Below are 20,914 nucleotides of genomic sequence, written 5' to 3'. Positions count from 1 at the left end.
GTATTCTGCTCACAAACCAGTATGCTAGTATTCTGAACATAGCCAGAGACTCTTTATGCAGGTGTGACTATCAATGAACTGGATATCCAGATTCGGTCAGTGTGCTCTGGCTGTGCGAGTTCCTTTGACAGTCTGAATGAATGGACTCTCTCTGCCGGTCTGAGGGATATTGAGAGAGATGTGCCCTCAGAGGCCCTTCTGTGTGCTTGACAGCATCCTCACATAGCGTTCTAACAGCAGTCTCATTCTTTATCCCTCTCTCTTTCAGGTTACATTCTGAGTCTGGTTCTGCTCACGCTGCCCCGACAGCACCTGGTGCAGCTCTACCTGTATGTGCTCACTGCTCTGCTGCTGTTCGCAGGTCATCAGATCTCAAGGTGAGAGTTTAGGACACCAATGTAGACAGATAGACAAAAAGCTGCCTTCTACCAAAACAACCCCACTTTTCAGAAAGATTCTGTTTTGTATGGTCAGTAAGGGTCATACTGGGATCATTGAAAATGAAAATGAATATTTTAATGTTACCATTGCCAGTTGCATTGGGGACCAGGACCAAGTCCAAGCCTATTCAAGTCTACCCCCCAAGACCATACCAAATTAACAATATAATAAATAAAACATTTTATAATATTATTTAATATTCTATTATATTGCCTACTAAGGTTTTGGAGTTGGTAATATTTTTTAATGTCTCTTATGCTGACCATTACTGTATTTATTTGATCAAATACAGTGAAAACAGTAATATTGTGACTGTAGCAACTGTTTTCTTAATATTATCAATGTTGAAAACGCTTGTGCTGCTTAATATTTTTGTGAAAACTGTGATATTTTTTTTTTTTCAGGAGTCTTTGATGAAAAGTTCAAAAGAACAGTGTTTATTTGAAATCTTTTGTAACATTATAAATGTTTTTTATCTGTCACTTCTGATCAATTATATGCGTTTAATGTGTCCCTGCTAAATAAGTATTATAAAATCTTACTGACCCCAAACTTTTGAACAGTATTACACTTATTTACTTCCCTCTGTGTCATTCTAACCCCAGTTTCCCCATGGAACACAAAAGTAGATTAGTAGGAAGGTAGAAAAAGGTGTAAAAATTGTACCTTACGGGGTATAACAGCTTGTCTCTGGGGCAGTACCCTTAAAGGACATATTTGTACCTTTTTTACTCCTAAAAGTTGCATAATAGTACCTTAGAGTTCAAATACGTACCTTAAGGTAGTACTAAGAACCTTTTTGTGGTAAAAAAGGTTCAAAGATATCCTTTTAAAGGAGAACTTGGTAACTTTTTTAACTTAATAAAACTGTCTAGAAATCATTTGGATGGTTAAACAACCTGTTCTGGTGATACTGGTGACTTTCCCCGCTCCCCCCAGCGTTCCCAGGCGGAAAACCAACCTTGCAACTTGGGGACTAGCGTCCCGGCAAAATAGAAATTGGAAGTCTCGTGAGAAGCGAGAACGAGAACGAGAACGAGCGCGAAACACGAATCGCTTTACGGCAATTCAACATAAACACACACGCATGTATGATGTATTACCAGATTACCCACCTCGGTAGACATAGCTCCACGCGATACAGTTGGCTTGCTCCGATCAAAACAAACGCACACGAGCAGCGGTAGAGAGGGGGAGGAGGCCGCCGCAAGTGAGTTTTTTACGACCGTGTTGTGACATATACGCCCCCCCACAGCTGTAGGGGGAGCTCGTGTGGAAAACATGCGACAACAAAAGGGAAAATCAGCGAAGAAGTGACTAGAGTTCGCTAGAGTTGCCGAGTTCTCCTTTAAGGGTACTGCCCCAGTGACAATCTGTTGTACTCTGAAAGGTACCATTTTTACACCTTTTTTCTCAGTGTTCCTTTACAACTATTTTAACAATACTTGGATTAATTAATGTACAAACACAGGATATTTAAATTTTATTTTAATTGTACTTCGAGTTTGTATTTGGATATTTAAATAATGTTGCACAAAGAGATTTGTATTTAATGCGTTGAAGGTGGAAAGACAGTTAAGATGTGAGCAGACAGACACATTTCTTTAATGGAGGCTCCTCTCCAATGCTCATGTGTCTGCGATTATAGTGTGGTGCTTTGCTCTTGACAGGTGGCTGTTTAGTGTCAGATTAAGAGAGAGCTTTTAGCACATTTCTCAGCATAATGTGTGTCTATAGAAAAAGCAGTGGCTGCTCAAATTAAGATCACCCAAGTGTGGCAAAGCCATTACTGCCAGCTCATAACTTACCTGCCTCACTCATTCTCTCTCTGCCTCATTCTGAGCAAAGCCGAGCTCAGTAAAGGATTGAAACAAGCTTTGTAAATGTTTATTCAGGTATGTGTGTGTCATGTTTGATATCCATTCTGTCCACATCTCCCAAATAACATGTCTGGGTCCTATTTCACCCTCAGAAAGAAATTATGTTATATGGAAAGCCATTTTGATAATAAAAAAATTCTCACCGAAAGCTATTGTCTTCTAAAGACTTGACGTGCGTCCCAATTCGTGTACTTGTGCACTACTCTACTGCATTTTGTAGTATAAATAGTGCCAGTAGTGTGTCCACACTGATGAGTTCATAAAAAAAAGAGTACACTTTAAATACCCAGATGATGCACTTAATTAACTGAAAAACAAAGTGTTGAATGTTGGACACTTCATGCACTAAACTGTCGCAGTTAGACTAAATTAATTAATTAATTAATAAATTAATTTAAGATTTTAAAAAATGTAGAAGCCCCTGCAGTAGTGCTGTAGAGCCCCTAGGGTTTGTGGACTAGGGATGAGTCACGATTTTCGAATATTCGATTAGTTGATTTTATTATAGAATATCGAATAGGTTGTGCGATTATTGTCTCTAAAAAAATCCCCATGTTTTCGGTTCTGATGCAGTGGTGACACGTTCATGTAACCAGAGCAAAGATGCCAATAACGCATCTAAAAGCTGTCAATCAAGTCTCAGACAACAGAAGAAGAAACATTGTCTCACACCAGAGCATGTGAGCAGAGTGGTAATATTTCCTCCAGAGCGGAGACTGTCTCTCCAGAGCGGAGAGCGTCTCTCTCGAGCGTTGCTCGCTCAACCCAGAATAATGCCCTTTATGACATGCTGGTTTGAAATATGTAAAAAAAAATAAGTAGGGCTGCCCATGCACCACTAAAGTTTTTTTTCTAGTCGACTAGTAGTTGTTCATTTAAGCCATTAGTCTCATCGCATATTTATATTAATTTAATTACTTAAATATATATGGGAGAGAATAAACCATAATGAGCGTACGGTAATATATTGCCTATTCCGCATCTCAAGCACATGCATAAAGGTTGCCACAAAGAACTGGCAAAAGTAATGATTATCATGAGACATTTTAATTGTTTATTAATAAACTAGTGTTTTCTGTGTCAGTGTCAGCTGCAAAGATAAAGTTGACGATGCTGACTCGCAATCTTCGCAGTAGTGAACGCGCCTTTAGAGAGAAATGCACATTCCATACGAATTAGACTACATAAGCAGAGAGCAGCCCGTTTCTTTTCGTTTTGAATTGTTTTGGTTAAAGTAGATATTTCAAGCTTTCTATAGATATATTTCTCAGGTCTGTGAGGCAAGTAGCCTATACGCTGAGTTTCAGTTCATTTATGAGACGAGCTCCAGTTCACGAGCAACGCAACTTACTCATCTCATGCGGTTCCCTTTTCATATAATCAATGTAGATGAAACAAAAAAAAACATTATATTATTTAAATATAAATATGAAACTTAAGTTTTTACTTATTGTGGCGAGGGGGGCGTGGTTTTGCGAAGTCTGTAGCAGGAGAGAAAGGAGGGGGCCGATCGGTGAGTAAGTAGGTCAAGTGCAAAATGATGATCACCTGTGTCTGATTGCAGTGATTGGCGTGGAGAGACCGGATATAAGCCGGCATTTGGGAGGAGATGGGAGAGAGAGTTTGGACTGGAACCTCACCTGTGTTGTTGCTGAATGGACGTTGTCTTTATTGTTTATTTTTGTCACTGCCGTGTTTGCCACGGTGAAGGCGCTACGTGCGCACCTTTTGTTTTGTCCTGTCTGTGCACTAATAAAGTGAGTGTTTCAGTTACGCCGACCCCTGTCTTCTTCCTTCCGTGCATATTTGTGACGAACCTCATCACACTTATATTTTTAAACTTATATTTAAGCGTCACACCGCTCCGCTTCGCTCACATGCTTTGATGTGTAGCCTATACATGCATGTGTGCGTTCATGTGGGGGAGGGGTGCGATTTTCAAATAATAATCGAATAAAACCTAACGATCTTTGAATATTATTTTTGCTTGAAATGCCCATCCTTATTGCGGACCCCCTATTAAAATTCTTTATCTAAAGGTAAAGGATTATTTTCGACTTCTGAATGTCAGTGGTGGTTGTTCTTGTGCTCATTGGGACTCAGCTGAGGGTTATATAAGTGAATGTTCTCTCAGGAATTCTAGTCTGATAAAAACAGACGGACTAATGGTTCCGCTGCTCTGCTCTGCCTGACTCGGGCTGTAAGTATAGATCCTCCACAGGCTGTGATGACTCTGGGAATGTCACGCTGTGAGAGGTTAGAATAAGGTCTCTGTTCTGTGTTTCAGGGACTATGTGCGCAGTGAGCTGGAGTCTGGCTACGAGGGCCCGCTGTACCTGGAGCCTCTGTCCATCAACCGCTTCACGACTGCGCTCATCTGTAAGTGCCTGACAAAGTCCCCAAAGACTATATCACACTTTTAAAGTCAATGTGAAATGCTGTTCGTATCCCATTTTTACTTCTGTATAATGTGAAGGATGTCTGGGGGAAGATATTCAGTGAGAAAAATCAATTGACTGGATTGTGAAAAGCGGTTGTTGCATATACCAGTTGAAAAAATTAGTTTCAGAGTAAGTTTTTATGTTTTGATAAAAGATTACAAAGAAATTATTTAAAAACATAATATATTTTTTTCAAAAAATGTGCTCTGTTGAAATAGGGCTATTAGGGCTGGGCAAAATAATACCAAAAATGATGATAACACTTTAGTTAAGGGTCCAATTCTCACTATTAACTACACTCTCAGAAAAAAAAAGGTTCAAAAGCTGTCACTGGGGTGGTATCTTTTCAAAATGTACACTTTTGTACCTAAAGGGTGCATATTGGTACCTTAAAGGGTTAGTTCACCCAAAAATGAAAATGATGTCATTAATAACTCACCCTCATGTTGTTCCAAGCCCGTAAGACCTCCGTTCATCTTCGGAACACAGTTTAAGATATTTTAGATTTAGTCCGAGAGCTTTCTGTCCCTCCATTGAAAGTCAATGGACGGTATACTGTCCATGTCCAGAAAGGCAATAAAGACATCATCAAAGTAGTCCATGTGACATCAGTGGCTCAATCTTAAGTTTATCAAGCGACGAGAATACTTTTTGTGTGCAAAAAGTAAACAAAAATAACGACTTTATTCCACTATTCATTTCCTTCTCTCTGGGCCTCGAGCTATTTCACGTAGTGTTTTTGCGCAGCGCGTCTGTGTTTCACGTCACACGTAGGCTCACTATTGTCCGACGCTGGTCATGTGTGATGCGTGTGACATACAACACAGACGCGCTACGCAGTCACATGGACTACTTTGATGATGTCTTTATTGCCTTTCTGGACATGGACAGTATGCCGTCCATTCACTTTCAATGGAGGAACAGAAAGCTCTCGGACTAAATCTAAAATATCTTAAACTGTGTTCCGAAGATGAACGGAGGTCTTACGGGCTTGGGACGACATGAGGGTGAGTCATTAATGACATAATTTTCATTTTTGGGTGAACTAACCCTTTAACAGTACCTAAAATGTACATATTGGTACCTAAAAGGAACACAAGTTTACCTTTTGTAAAGGTACTGCCCCAGTGACAGCTTTTGTACCTTTTTTTCTGAGAGTGTAGTTGCTTATTAGCATCCATATTACTTGGATATTGGCTGTTTTTTAGTACGTATAAAGCACATATTAATGCTTTATTCTGCATGACCATATTCTATCCAATACCTAAACTTAACAACTACCTTACTAGCTATTATTAAGCAGTTAGAACTAGAAGTATATTGAGGCAAACATTCAAGTTAATAGTAAGAGTGATGACCAAAATAATATATCAGTTTTTAATATTTAGGCTAATTAGCACAAGTAATTAATTAATGAATATGAATAAATATGAACTATTTTAATATCAATATAATTAAATTCATAAAATAAATATAAATGTCACACTATATGATAATAATATATTAGATAATATACAATATATATACTATAGCATTTTTATTTATTTGAACCAGTATAACAATACATTTTAAAGGAGTCATGACCTGCAATTTTCACTTTTCCACGAGAATCAATGTATGTTATGATTGCCTAACGATTATACACTGGCCGGGAAGCCGATATTTAAAAGTGAAGCGTTCGTTTACCCCAGGGTTCATAAACCAGCGCGCGTGCACGCGCACTTAAATACGAGATTTTGATTTCAGCCCCGACTTGACGTCATGACGGGGCAGGATATACCATATATGGACACCGCAGACCTGCCACAGGAAGTGCGCCCTGGCGCCCCTCCTCCCCTCATATTCAGTCGAGAATAGGGATGGGCGATACCACTTATTTTGTTTTCGATACGATACCGATACTTTCAAGGCCAGTATCGCCGATATCGATACCGATCCCTCTAAACTTAACTTTTAAATTTGAAAATTTCTTAAATTATTGAATTACTAAGATTAAAATGGGTAATGATACCCATTTAACATTATATATTAAAGACATTTTAACATTCAATATATGCCGTAATTGGAACTTATTAGATTATATTTTTATTTACACATGATTACAATGTTTACTTGTAGTGGTAACCATGGAAATCTAAAAAATATTATAGGCCTAGTTGAACTATGATCACTGTAATGTTAATTTCCATAAGGGACTGCCAGTGACCGACTGTTGCACCCATAAAATGCAACCTTTTTATGATTTATATTAAAATTTGTTACAGAATAGAACTATGAACTTTTATCATTCAAAATTAATTTGCACAAACTATGTAGGCTACAATTTAAATTAGTTTATTGTGAAATAGCTCAAACATATGATGTTTTTCTGTCTTTAGCATTGTTCTGGGCTTCGTTTCCCAAAAGCATCAATGGTTTCTTGTGATACTTTTAGGAAACGCATCCCTGTTTGAATGCATTGTCTGCAGTGTGTGAACACTCTCTGTGATTGATTGCTTTTGACTTGCAGCATTTGCGTGTGTTCAGATAAGCAGGAAAATGGTTATACTACACAATTGTTTGCTAAACATAGGTTATTCATCCAATTCAATGCATATTGTACGCATTAAACTTCTTGTCAAATAACCAAAATCACTGGTAAAAAAAAAAAAAAAAAAAAAAAACTGCAGTATCGATATTTTTATTTGAGTATCGATACTTTCGATACTCGACGTCAGTATCGATGTATCGATACTTTGTATCGATACGCCCATCCCTAGTCGAGAAAGAAGCAGAAACGTAGTGCACACTGAGTTGCTCTGTTGTTGACTGCCAGAATCAACATGTAAATGTGTTTTCTCTCCCAAGAACGGACCAAGCTGTCAGGGACCAGTGGATTAAAATCATTTTTAATGACGCGGTTCCTACAACCCTTCCCACTGGCTTAACGTTATGTGTCTGTGCTAACTAAACATTTTACGCCGGAATCCTTCACAAATTTGAGGCAATATCAGGCGAAGTTGGCATCGAAGCTCGGGAAAAAGGGGCCATTTTTAACAATCAGACACTTGCCTGCAATTGAAACAGTAAGAATGTGTTTTTATTGCTCTACTCTGTGTAACAAACAGCAGCTAACTGCTAATGCGGCTATTGTATGCTAGCGGGAGTATTAGCTTCGAGGTAAACATGGGGAATGGCTGCTAACGTTACTTTGCAAACAACAAATGACTGAGATCATCATGAATTCGGCTATTGTATATTGATTGCCTAACGCTTATATATGAGGCGCCGTCTAGTTTGTGTGTGTGTGTGCTCGCGTCTCATATGAGTATGTGCGCGAGTTTGTGTGTGTGTGCTCGCGTCTCAAATGAGTATGTGCGTGGAGAGTTCATATACATGTATGTGTGACTACTTAGTATGTATGCTAGCGTGTTTCATATATGTGTGCGTGAATGAAGTTTGATTTAAGCCCTAAAAGGCGCCTCATACTTCGGGTCGGGTCGGGTTCATTCATAATTTGCGCCATGATGTCATTTTGTAATGATATGCTAAAGCGTCACCTGCGGTGTCAACCCCCTCCTTCCTGCCACCAATCAACGCTCCCCTCATTTGCATTATTAAAATGACTGTCCGCGACAGCCAAAATATCGCATCAGATCTCGCGAGACAATAATGCCTTCAGAAATAAGGGTCTGAGGAGCTCTGTGTTTATTTTTTTTCCACTTTTCTTTTTTAGAAGGGCCTGAAAGACTATAATACAGCAGTAGGTATCCAAGGTAATACTAGGTCATGACTCCTTTAATAAACAGCAATATTTTATACATATTTTTTACTTAAAAAATGTAATACATAAAAAATGCAGCAACTGAAATGCTTGTAATACACTTGCAACCTCTCTAATATTCTTCCTCCTTCAAAGTCTGCAGATGGGAAACTTAAAGAGCTTAAAATGTACATTCTTGCTACTGTCTCTGTCTTTGCTACATTGCTAGTAGAAGAGGACTGATTGAAATGTTCATGTGTCAGATTGATATCACTTAAAAAGATGTTTTAGAGGAAGAGCAAGTTATTATTAATGGGCGGGGCTTGATATTGCTGGGCGGTGCTATGGTAGAGCATTTTAAACAAAATCCTAATATTAAACACCCCAAACAAAAAGATGAACATACAAATGAATGATTACAGAGTTATGTGAGAACGCTCAGAACTCATGATACATTTTAAAAAGCACAGCACACAAAGCTGCATATTGCCTTATGATACTCACTCAGGAGTGCCGGTGTTGTGCCGAATTTCGACCCCCGCCAAATTATTACCCCCCTAGTATTGGTAGGTTTAGGATTAGATGTGGGGAGGGGTTAGGATTAGGGGTGGGGTTAGGATTAGGCAATCAGGTACTGACTTCAGTGAGGGGGGTAATAATTTGTCAGGGGGTCGAAATTCGGCACAACACCGGTTCACACAGAAAGCATAATCTTTCAAAGCGAAAACGCAAGACGCCAAACGCGGGCAGTGGAACGGGGGGAAACCGCAAGCTCTCGGGGCGCATTTTAGTTGAACTTATTTGAACTTGAGTGCTGCGTTTTGAGAATGCTGTCATGCGCGAGACGCGAGCACAACAGTTAAACACAAGTAGTGCGTTCACACTGAAAAACAATGGGAAAGTAGCAGAGTGGAATGGTTGACGTTCTGTGTGAACAGCCCCTAATGCCGATGAATGCTTTAATCAATACATCTATATTTAGTTTTTTCACATGCATTAAATGAGTGTCAAATCAGTTCTGAGATCCTGGTCCTCAACCAGTGTCACGTCACTCACTCCATGCGATATCGACTTATTGCCTTATGATATATTAATTTCTTTTAGTCATAAAACCCTATTCGACAACATATAAAAATGAAATAATCTTTAGAGTAATTTTATAAAGGTTGAAGGTGTTCTTAAAAAACAGGTTGAAAAACAAAAAAGTTATTTAAAAGTCATGTTATCTTAAATTCCAATGTAGTGAAACAGCTGTCGCCAGGGGGTGCTGCAGCACCCTCAGCACCCCTAGTTCCCGCGGCCATGCTCACACCGACTCATTACTGCTCTCAATCAGTCTTTCTTGAACGTGTGCTCATGCAGTGTCATTGTCACTGTGGAGAGTTAGGTAGTTTTGCATGTCTTGGGATGTGATGTCAGAGGTCAAGCCATTTCTCGCTCTTGTTCCCCTCTCATAAGCCGCATGCCCTCAAACACGCTGCACGAGTGCCAGAGATGCAGATTTCATATTTTCCCTTGTCATCACTTTTGCTATAAGTACCATCCTTGGCCAGCTTAGTCAAAACCTCTCCTGCTCACTTCCTTTATTTGATTTTATTTTCTCACTCACAAATACTGTCAGCCCTTCCCCTTGTTAATAAGGTCATACTCACACACACACACACACACTCTATCTCGCTCTCTCTCACTTTCTCTTTCACTGCATTTCATAAATCTATCCCTTCCTTTGACTCATGCTTTCTCATCAACTGTTTTTCTGACTTCTTTCTCACTCTTTTTGTTTCTCTTGACTTTTATACTGTGTAAGGGGTGAATCTCAACATCAAGAACATGTCAAGGTCATATTTCACCCTAAAATGAAATAAAAACGTATAATAAATTACACCATTTATTTAACATGTGGAAAGTTGTTAATTTTAGCTCAGGTTCATGTTCTAGTTCATGTTAGCTCTGGCCCATTTAATATTAAAGGGATAGTTCACTTTGAAATTAAATTTTGGTATGTTTTAGCTTACCTCAAGGGCATCCAAGATGTAGGTGTCTTTTTTTCCGCTGTAGTTTCAATTTTGATATTTTTAGGTCAAACCGTTCTTGTCATATCATGCAGGTCTATGGTCACCCCCTCAAAGAGCATGCACAGAGTCCAAATTAAAACAATTCCCCATCGTCCAAATTAAACAATTCCCATCGTAAGTACACATTGATGGCCTAAGACACGAAACGAGCGGTTTGTGTGAGAAAACGAACAGTATTTATCCGTTTTTACCTCTTATAACACAGCCACGTCCAAGTGATCTGAGGGCGCGGGCGCTTCCTGCTGTGTGACGTGTGCGCAAACTGGTGCATAGATATATAGACACTAGATGTCGCATTAAAGACATTCGTTCCAAAGAACTGCCGTAGCCAAGGCGACATCTAGTGTATATATCTATGCACCAGTCTGCGCACACGTCACACAGCAGGAAGCGCGCCCTCAGATCACTTTGTTAATATTAGATGGTAAAAATATATTTGTTCATTTTATGGTCATGTTTAGTTCACAGTGCATTAACTGATTTTAACAAATATAACTTTGGATGTTAAAAATGTATTAGTAAATGTTAAAATTACTGTTGACTAAGATTAATAAATGCTGTACAAGTATTGTTTATTGTTAGTTCATGTTAGGGGTGGGCGATATGGCAAAAATATAATATCACGATTTTTTTCAGGAAAATCACGATTAACGATTTTATCACGATTCTTTTTATGTTGGTTGTACTATTTTGTGATTGAGCATTACAGCCAATCTAATGTCCATATTCTAAAAAAAAATGCCTTAGGTAACAAAATAAAAATAAATAAAAAAATGGTGGACAGGGGCAAAGATAAAAATATTTGTCATTATTTTCTTTATTAAATATTAAGATTAAAGATACACATTACACATAAACAACTTAATATAAAAATTAAATAGGCTAACAGTGCTTTATGTTTTCAGCTACAGTAGGTGTATTTAACAGTAGCATTGCAGAAAGTAAATGAACAAATATGAAAATAAAACAGAACAGACTTCACTATATAAATTATACATTGATACTTATTAAAGCTACTATTAAAGTTATCAGTCAAGAGCAGTGAGTGATTTTCTCTTTGCATTTTGTTGTTTTATTAACATTAAAGGGATAGTTCTCCTAAAAATTCAAATTATCATAATTTACTCTCTCAAGTTGTTTTAAACTCGAATAAGTTTCTTTCTTCTGTTGAAAATAAAAGTTATTTTTGAAGAATGTGGGTAACCAAACAGTTGATGTACCCCAGTGACTACCATAGTATATTTTTCTCCCATGGAAGTCAATGGGGACCAGCTACTGTTTGGATAGCCACATTCTTCAAAATATGAATATTAGAAAAATATTAGAATATATTAGAAGGAAATTAATACAGGTTTGGAACAACATTAGAGTGCGTAAATGATGAGATATTTTTGGGTGAACTATCCCTTTAAAGACAAGCGGCAGCGTGTCTGTTTACTATTACTACTGTCTCTTTAAGAGTTGCGCGCGACGCGTTTAATATACACGCATTTGACAAGCAGATTTTCTCTCAGTTTTCTCAAGTTTACTTTCAGTTTAGACATAACCGACTTTGTTTATGTAAACCTTTGTGTGTATTTAACAGTATAAGCACAATAAGTGTCGGAAGATAACTTAACTAGTCCAGTATCCAGGCGCTGGTAGACAGGCGTTGTGCATGTGTGTGAGCTTCACATGTAGGCTACGCGCTGAGAAATGCATGCGTTAGAACAGCGCATCAGCACGCTAATTAAATGTTTAACCGACAAGGCATTAAAGCACATGCAAATAATGAACTTTTGTGAACTGCAGTGTCCCGTTCCGCTGTGTTAACATTTTATGTGAATATACGTCGCGTTGTTCAGTATGTTGGGACAGAGGCGCCAGAACAGATAGGCTAATGCACGATTCTACGATATTTTTTCAAAAGCAGATCGTGGAGACATTTTAATCGTCCACGATCAAAAATCGTCATATCGCACACCCCTAGTTCATGTTAACTCTTATAGTTATCTAATGTTAACAAATGTATTGTAAAGTGGTACCAATAATTGTAACTAAAATGTAATAATGTATTGGTAAGTGTTGAAATTAACATTAACTAAGATCAATATACTTTTTCATTGTTAGTTCATGTCAATCTGTTTTTAGATCATTATGATTTTTGCGTTATTTTCATTACAATTAAACAGATTATACCTTCCTTAATATGTCCTAAAAATTTTCTGCACAGTATATTAAAGTGCATTTTTATATTGGCTTAAATGAAAATCATTGTTACCAGTGCAAACCTGTTTTGTTCAGTTATTTATTTGTTTATTTTGGTATTTTTCTGTTAGCACATAACAAAAGATGAAGCATATTTTTTAAAAGACATTAAAATATACATTTAAGGTATTTTGAAGAGAATATTCCTGTCTTTATTTATCCTGTCTTAACTGAATTAAACATTGACTAACAAATGTTTTTAGTTTTATCTTCAGTTAAACTTTCATGTTATAGCTAATTTAGCTTTTGTTTATGGTGAAATTAAGTTGTAAAAAGCAAAAAAATATATATATATATTTTCACCCCTTACTGTAAGTAACATTTTTACTTGCGTCTAAAATATATATATAATAAGGTTTGAATTCCAAACCATGAATATAATTTGAGAACAACATCATTTTATAAGTTGGTCCAAAGTAACTTTTTATTTTCTTCAGTGTAGCCTACTGTCATGTTAAATAAAGATAATTATAAAGTACATCATCTTTAATCCTAGGTTTACATTAGTGTGGGTAAGGTACTAGGAATATATTATTCCATTGCTGTACTGAATTAAAATTTTGCTGATTTTTCTAGAAATAAACATTATGTACAGAATCAGACAGACAGGGTGATTTTCGTACTGCATTACAGTAATTAGAATGGGATTTAATAGGTATTTAATTGGCTTAATTTTCTTTATTCAACCAACAAAAAAAAAATGTAAAAAAAATTCCATTTTCATTGTGTGGTGATATATAAGCCTAGCATTTGTTGGTGAGATTCACCCTTGAGTTTACTGCTTGCTCTATCACTAGTGTGTTCATTGAGTTCTTGAGTGCTACTGAATCCTTCAGCCATTCCTCTGAATTCTGTAGGGCCTAATTAACTCCAGCAAGAACAGATGCATTCATTAACGTCAGTGAGTACAGTAGGGAACACACAGCTCAGATTCAGGTGCTTTGCTTTGCTTTAATGTACCATATTGCAGTGTGGTATCATTAGTAATCTTATTATTACCAAAATGCCTATATCTTCAATTCTATTATGAAAACGATGTTTTTTCTTTCTCTGTGTATGTTTGAATAGGCCAGCTGGTGGTGTGTACCTTATGCTCCTGTGTGATGCAGACCAAGCGCATTTGGCTGTTCTCAGCGCACTTGCTTCCTCTGGTGGCCAGGCTGTGCCTGGTCCCTTTGGAGACCATTGTTTTCGTCAATCGCTTTGCCATGATTTTCACAGGCCTGGAAGTCATCTACTTCTTGGCCTCCAACCTGCTGGTGCCATTTAACCTGGCCAAGACAGCATACCGGGAGCTTGCACAGGTTAGACGGTGCCTTTCTAGGGAACAGTAGAGGCTTAAAGAGTGAGTTTTAGGGCAGACTTGAGAATGTCAAGAATTAAGATCTTCTCTGGCTCATTCTTTTAGGTGGTGGAGGTTTATGGGTTGCTGGCTCTTGGGATGTCTCTGTGGAATCAGTTGGTTCTGCCTGTGTTGTTCATGTGTTTCTGGCTGGTTCTGTTTGCTCTGCAAATCTACACATATTTTAGCACACGAGACCAGCCCACGTCTAGAGAGAGGCTGCTCTTCCTTTTTCTCACCAGGTGAGTGGAAGTTCAGGCTGCTCTGCTCATAAATCCTGAGCATAATAATTAGATGAATAAGATATATATGAGAGTCCCTGAGTTTTTTCCATTATAAAGTTTTGATTTGATAAAGTGTTAGTAAATGTAAATGTTTAATTTTGGTCTCACGAAGGTACACAGCAACTTAAATTGTAAATGCTCTCCAGTATTGCAGAGTGCTGTTGTACTCCGTACTCTCTGCTGGGTCTGGTCTTCACCGTGTCCTTTGTTGCTTTGGGAGTGCTCACTCTTTGCAAGTTCTACCTGCAGGGCTACAGGGCTTTCATGAATGACAACACCATGCACAGGTATCATGTACCCTTCATATACCCTCTTGTTCCTCAGAACTTTTTTCTCATGAAAAAAAAAGAAAAAAGAAAAGAAAACTAAGCAAGTTTTTTATAAAAAGAGTAAAGGTTTTCTTTTCCATGTAAGGAATGTGCATGATGAGCATTGAGTGTCAGTTGCCATTTTGTTTGGTTTAATAATAAAATTATATGTTTTATTATTATTAATAATAATAATAATAATATAATTGTTATTATTTAATAATTATAATTTATGTTTTTGAAGGATGTCTCTTATGAAATCATTCTAATATGCTGATTTGGTGCTCAAGAAACATTTCTTGTTATCAATGTTGAAAACAGTTATGCTGCTTAATATGTTTTACTTTTTGGATGTGATATTCATGGATAAATAGAAAGTTCAAATGAACTGCATTTATTTGAAATATAAATCTTTATAATAAATCTTACTGATCCCAAAATTCAGGATTTGAACTTCCCTCTAATCTCGGTAAATGAGCTTTACTTTTCTTCACGCTTTGTACCTCTAATTAAGCTGCCACTCTGTCCCCCAATTAAACTACACCTTTATGATAACCCTGCTAAGCAGTTTGGCATGGCGTCTATATTTGATTCATTATGGCACCTTTTTATCACTTAATTGATCATTGAACTCACAGAAGTCCATCAATTCCTCATCTCTCTATTAGGGGCATGACGGAGGGAATCACTCTTTTGATCCTTGCTGTTCAGACTGGACTGATCGAGCTAAAGGTCATCCACAGAGCCTTCCTCCTCAGCATCATCCTCTTCATTGTAGTGGCCTCCATCCTGCAGTCCATGCTGGAGATAGCTGATCCCATAGTGTTGGCACTGGGAGCCTCCAGAGACAAGTACATAACTATGAAGGTTGAAGTCATGTATTATGCAAGTGGACGTTGTAATTCAGTATTCTGATTATTTCATAATCATCATTACCAACAGGAGTTTATGGAAGCATTTCCGTGCGGTTAGCCTGTGCTTGTTCCTGCTGGTGTTCCCGGCCTACATGTCCTACATGATATGTCAGTTCTTTCACATGGACTTTTGGCTGCTTATCATCATCTCCTCCAGCATTCTGACCTCACTACAGGTACTCAAAAACACGCCATCAGAAAGCTTTTTCCACTGCATTGCTTTTCCATTGTTTTTCTACGTTTGACCATTGCGTTTGCGTCTGATGTATTTTGCCGCATCACTGACACTGCATTCTAAAAGCATGGCGCTCAAGTTAAAAGAGTTCTCTCTAGACCCTTTTTTTTTTCACTGACCTGTTACTTGCGTTTTTTAACCTTAAAAACCTGTCAGAAACACTCAGAAAATGATATGGGAGTAATTGAAACATGCAATATGTTGCTGTAGGAAGTTCTGCTGTTGGGTTAAAAGTTCCAGTCACATGCACATTAGCAAGACAAAATGATGCCATTATTTTCAAATTTTATTCCTGCTATGACATGTTATTTCAATGTAATCTTGACAAACAATTTTGAAGATTTCAAAGGATTTTGGTAACCTTAGCAGTTCTAATAGAAGACACTACACCATGAAGAGTATAATATGATTTCTTTTCAGCTTTCTAATGATGTTTTCTAATATTCCCTATATAAAGTAAACCTTCCAGTTTCTTTTAGATGATGTTCTTGTTTTCCGCTAACCTTATCATAGTATAGAGATTAAACATAGTTTATTCTTAAAGAAAGGACTCTGGTTTTAGATAATCTTTGCATCCTATATGTGGGGGGATGAATCTAAAAGAATGTTCGACAATTTCATTTTGAAAAAAAAAATATATATATATATGACGTCAGTACCAACAGTGGTAAAATGCAAAATTATATTAAAGGAATCTCTGCAAGTGAAGTCATGAGTTGTGTTTGAATGATATAACAGCCAGGCTAATAAACAGAATAATATATTTTTTTAATTCGTATCCGTATTTTGATTTATATTCATTTTATTTACATTATTCCTTTATTTATAGAATTTTAGTCAACCAACAGCTATTTTGCATGCATTTAATAATAATTATGTATAATTATATATTTTTTTATATTTTGTGTTATTTAGTAACATTTAATAATAAGATAGTAATAATTTGGCATTTGCATTTTTACTGATAATAATATTTCCAATAACATTTATTAATAACAAATATTAATAAATAAATAAATAATTTTATGTTTATATTAAGTATTTGTTTAATTGGAGCGCCATCGTCAGCCATCCACTGAGCAAGTCCCTGCTCTCTGGTCATAAACCCTGAAAAGTCTATTACAGTTGACCATTATGGGAGTTTTTTTTTGTGTAATGTGAAATTCATCTGTTGTCCCTCTGTTTTGAACTCTTTCACTGCCAGGTGCTGGGAACACTGCTGATCTACATCCTCTTCATGGTGGAGGAGCTCCGCAAGGCTCCGGTGGAGAACATGGATGATGTCATCTACTGGGTGAACGGCACCTACCGGCTGCTGGAGTTCCTGGTTGCGCTGTGCGTGGTCGCGTATGGTGTGTCCGAGACTGTGTTTGGGGAGTGGACCGTGATGGGCTCTACCATCGTGCTCATCCATTCTTACTATAACGTGTGGCTGAGGGCCCAGCTGGGCTGGCAGAGTTTCCTGCTCCGCAGAGATGCTGTCAACAAGATCAAGAGCCTGCCAACAGCTTCTCACCAACAACTCCAACTACACAATGACATCTGTTCCATCTGCTACCAGGTGTGTGTGGATGTGACGATTTGTGTTTGTGATGGATGTCGAGGTCCATTCCTTGTCTATTTCTGTGGTAGAGTGATGGTGGGTTCATTTAGGGTGCATCGCTCTTGTTAATACAGTCCTCTAAGCAGGGGCGGCGCCAGATCATTTTTAACGCAGGTGCTAAGGGGGTGCTAGATCATTGACATGGGGAGCTGTGCAATTTTATATATATTGCTATTTAACAAAAATGATTATCAGTATATTTTTTAGTGCTGTCAATTCAATTAATCGCGATTAATTATATACTGTGTGTGTGTATATATATATATATATATATATATATAAAGATTTTTGCATATTGACATTCATTGAACAACATTTCAGAATTTCAGTCAAAGGCAATATTATGCCATCAAAAAGCACCCAGAGCACCAAATTGGTGATAATGATCACTTACTATTAACAGTCTCAAACCAGGACAGTGCGACGGTTGTTGTGGTTGACGGAAAATGCATCAATGATTCGCTGAACATCCAGAGCCTTCGCTCTTCGTGTATTTATGGCCAAAAGTGCAAAGTCGCTGTTTCGGGCATCCACACAGTTGCTTCTCAGATATGTTTTCAAGCGTCGGAGACGGGAAAAAGAGCTCTCACGTGACACAGATGTCACAGGAAGTGTCAGGGATATCAAGATGAGTTTGTGCAAGTCCATAAACGCATCTTTATATGGTTCCATAAGTAACAGCAATTCAGAAGTGTTTTTAATCGAGTGTCCTTGTTTTGTTTTTCTTTCAAGTAAACGCTGGACTTGGTGCATCTCTGCGTTTAAATTTTCTTCAGTGATGCCATAAAACTGTGCCATGGGCAATAGACACTTCTTGTCTAAGAATGACTTGTGTTGTGGGCTGAGAGCTGAGACCCCCATCATCACATCGATGGCATCTTTAGAGAAGCGTCTCGTCAATTCACTGACCAGTCTGTCAACAACTTGATAAAAACCAAAAACTTGGCTTTGTTGTCGGGCATCTCTCCTTTGTGGTGATATGCTCCCTGATGCTAGGCCAACCTTGGCACACAGTTCATTTGCATATATCGCTCCAATATTCCTCAGAGCGTTTTTCAGATAGTGCTGTGACGACAGATTGGATCAGATCACTTGCTGATGAGATGTCCAGATTGGGTGACTGCAGCTGGTCTGAAGCAAATTTGGTGATCCGGAAAATGTCCTCATATAAAATGAGGCGCAAAACAAATTGTTGGTCGATAAGCCCCTGCATTGCCCTGGCATCTGTTTTGCACTCGAACATCCTGCAAAGTGGCCAGAATGGCAGGGAGTGAATTATTATTTTTTGCCCACAATGCAGAGTGCTGACATGCCCAACGTGTTTCACTAAGTTTCTTCAACTCGACTGGCTGTTCAGATGGTTCAAGCTCCCTCTGTTTTTTCTTGAAAATGTCATGGACCACTGAACCAGAAAAAAAATTGTAGAGCATTTGTACATTCTCGAAAAACTCAGCAGTAGGCTGGATATTTCGTACACAGTCCACTAGAACAAGATTAAGTATAATGCGTTAGGCACCTCTTTCACCCCGTTGTTACTGGGAGTTGTTTTAATACACTGTACTGACTAAAGCAATAAGCCTTGTGAAGCCGTGGTTTACAGTGAATTTAGAACCGCTAAGGGCCGTTGTTAGGCACGATGTGGAGCGAAGGTGATAATGTGATGATACTTCTACTAATAATAATATTAATTATGTAATTTTCCATTATTATAAAAATAATAGTGATGATAAGAATAAATAATAATGATTATAATTTGTTTTAACATATATCTCAAAATGAATGTACATTTTTAATATTGTACATTATAATATTGCTATTTAACAAAATGATTATCAGTATATTTTTTATATATATATATATATATGTATGTGTACACAGGTATGCGCACACACACACTTTTATAATATATACACGCAGCCTATATAATGCAAACAAACTTTTATATTAGATGCGATTAATCAATTTGGCAGCACAATTTTTTTTTAAGATCTAACCTTTTCTGTTTTTTAATCTAGGACATGACGTCAGCTGTGATCACCCCCTGCAGTCACCTCTTCCATGCTGGCTGCTTGAAGAAGTGGTTGTATGTGCAGGAGACCTGCCCTCTTTGCCACAACCAGCTGAAAGGCTCATCACAGTCCGCCTCTTCCACACAGGACGCCCCACCACAAGAGACCTTGGATCTGGATCCTCCACAGCATCTAGAGTCAGACTCAAGCCTCCAGGTTCCCCAGCAAGACGACTCCACTCACACTCCAGCGTCAGACCTTGCAGCTGGGCTAAAAGAGGACGCTGCCTCTCCTGCCTGCTCCTCCTCCTCCCAGTCCTAAACCTGCCTCGAGCCAAACCTAACTCACACAGTGCTGGCCTAAAGACTTGTGTTGCAGCAGAATGTCCGACGGGAGACCGTCAGCTTTCTGTGACGGTTACGCACACTGAATGCTCCTTGGACACCCATACAATCAAAAACCCCTCTACAGTCCCCCTCTCATCCAAACCGTCACAGAATCCAGAGGTGAAAAGAATCATTTCACCCCTCACACATCTGGATCTTCCCAAACACCAGCTCTTCCCCACCCTTGATTATGAAACTACAATCTCCAGCAAACACCAACCTGAATGTGATCGTGTGACCCTTGAATATAGGGCTGTGATGCTCTGTTGGCACTAGCATGCTCTCAGCATCCAATAGCAGTAGCCCATCTCTTTTTTTGTTTTCTTGAGAGAGAAAAAAATATATAAATATACAGTATATGCCACTGCATTTGCACTAATGTAACATAAAGCAATCCTCCAAAGTTTGTCTTGTCTGATACCAAATATTTTGGTGTGTATGCATTGGATCAAGTTATATATGAAATATATACCCATGTACACATATATATGTGGTAGAGTTTTGATATGAAAAAGTACAGTGTTAAGCAGCACCGAGTGTCATGAAGTGGCCTCAGGCTCATATGATCGCTACGCCTCTAGTGGTGATAGTGGGAAGTGCCTTTGGCTGTGGATCAGCACTGGTGATGGTTTTAGAGTCAAATTCATTCTCGACAGTATTTGGCATTTAGCGCATTTGTGAACATGAATACATTAGAGAATGTATGAGCACACTTTGCGAATGCCGTTTAAGTTAATATGTTTAATATGGCTCACTAAATGAATGACATTTGGCTTTAAATCTGTTTATGTGGAACACCACAGTTTTTAAATCTGTTACAGATATTTTTTCTTTTAAAAAACTAATCTGAACGAGAATGGAAAGTATATTCGTATACAGCATAAACGTGGAATGAAGTTATGTGAAAGCTATACTTTTGTTTGAATTGCAGCTGAATTCTGTAAAATATGCCTGAAGTCTGAACGTGAACTTGAATGTCAGAATAAATCCAACCCTAATGTATGAAA

General features: G+C 38.0%; 1 protein-coding gene across 1 annotated transcript in view; it reads left to right on the top strand.

Moving 5' to 3' along the window:
* The window catches only part of rnf145a (ring finger protein 145a), a 28,405-nt gene extending 7,491 nt beyond the window's left edge, over positions 1–20,914 (top strand). The window contains exons 3-11 of the mRNA XM_081383605.1: positions 269–377; positions 4,609–4,700; positions 13,895–14,130; positions 14,235–14,410; positions 14,599–14,739; positions 15,429–15,611; positions 15,703–15,850; positions 17,114–17,470; positions 19,528–20,914. Of these exons, the coding sequence (XP_081239731.1) occupies positions 269–377; positions 4,609–4,700; positions 13,895–14,130; positions 14,235–14,410; positions 14,599–14,739; positions 15,429–15,611; positions 15,703–15,850; positions 17,114–17,470; positions 19,528–19,842 (1,757 nt within the window). The 3' untranslated portion in view covers positions 19,843–20,914. The remainder of the gene's footprint in view (positions 1–268; positions 378–4,608; positions 4,701–13,894; positions 14,131–14,234; positions 14,411–14,598; positions 14,740–15,428; positions 15,612–15,702; positions 15,851–17,113; positions 17,471–19,527) is intronic.

Source organism: Scardinius erythrophthalmus (assembly GCF_964197995.2).
Source record: "Scardinius erythrophthalmus genome assembly, chromosome: 13".
NCBI classification, from domain to species: Eukaryota; Metazoa; Chordata; class Actinopteri; order Cypriniformes; family Leuciscidae; genus Scardinius; species Scardinius erythrophthalmus.
This window is presented reverse-complemented; position numbering and strand designations above follow the sequence as displayed.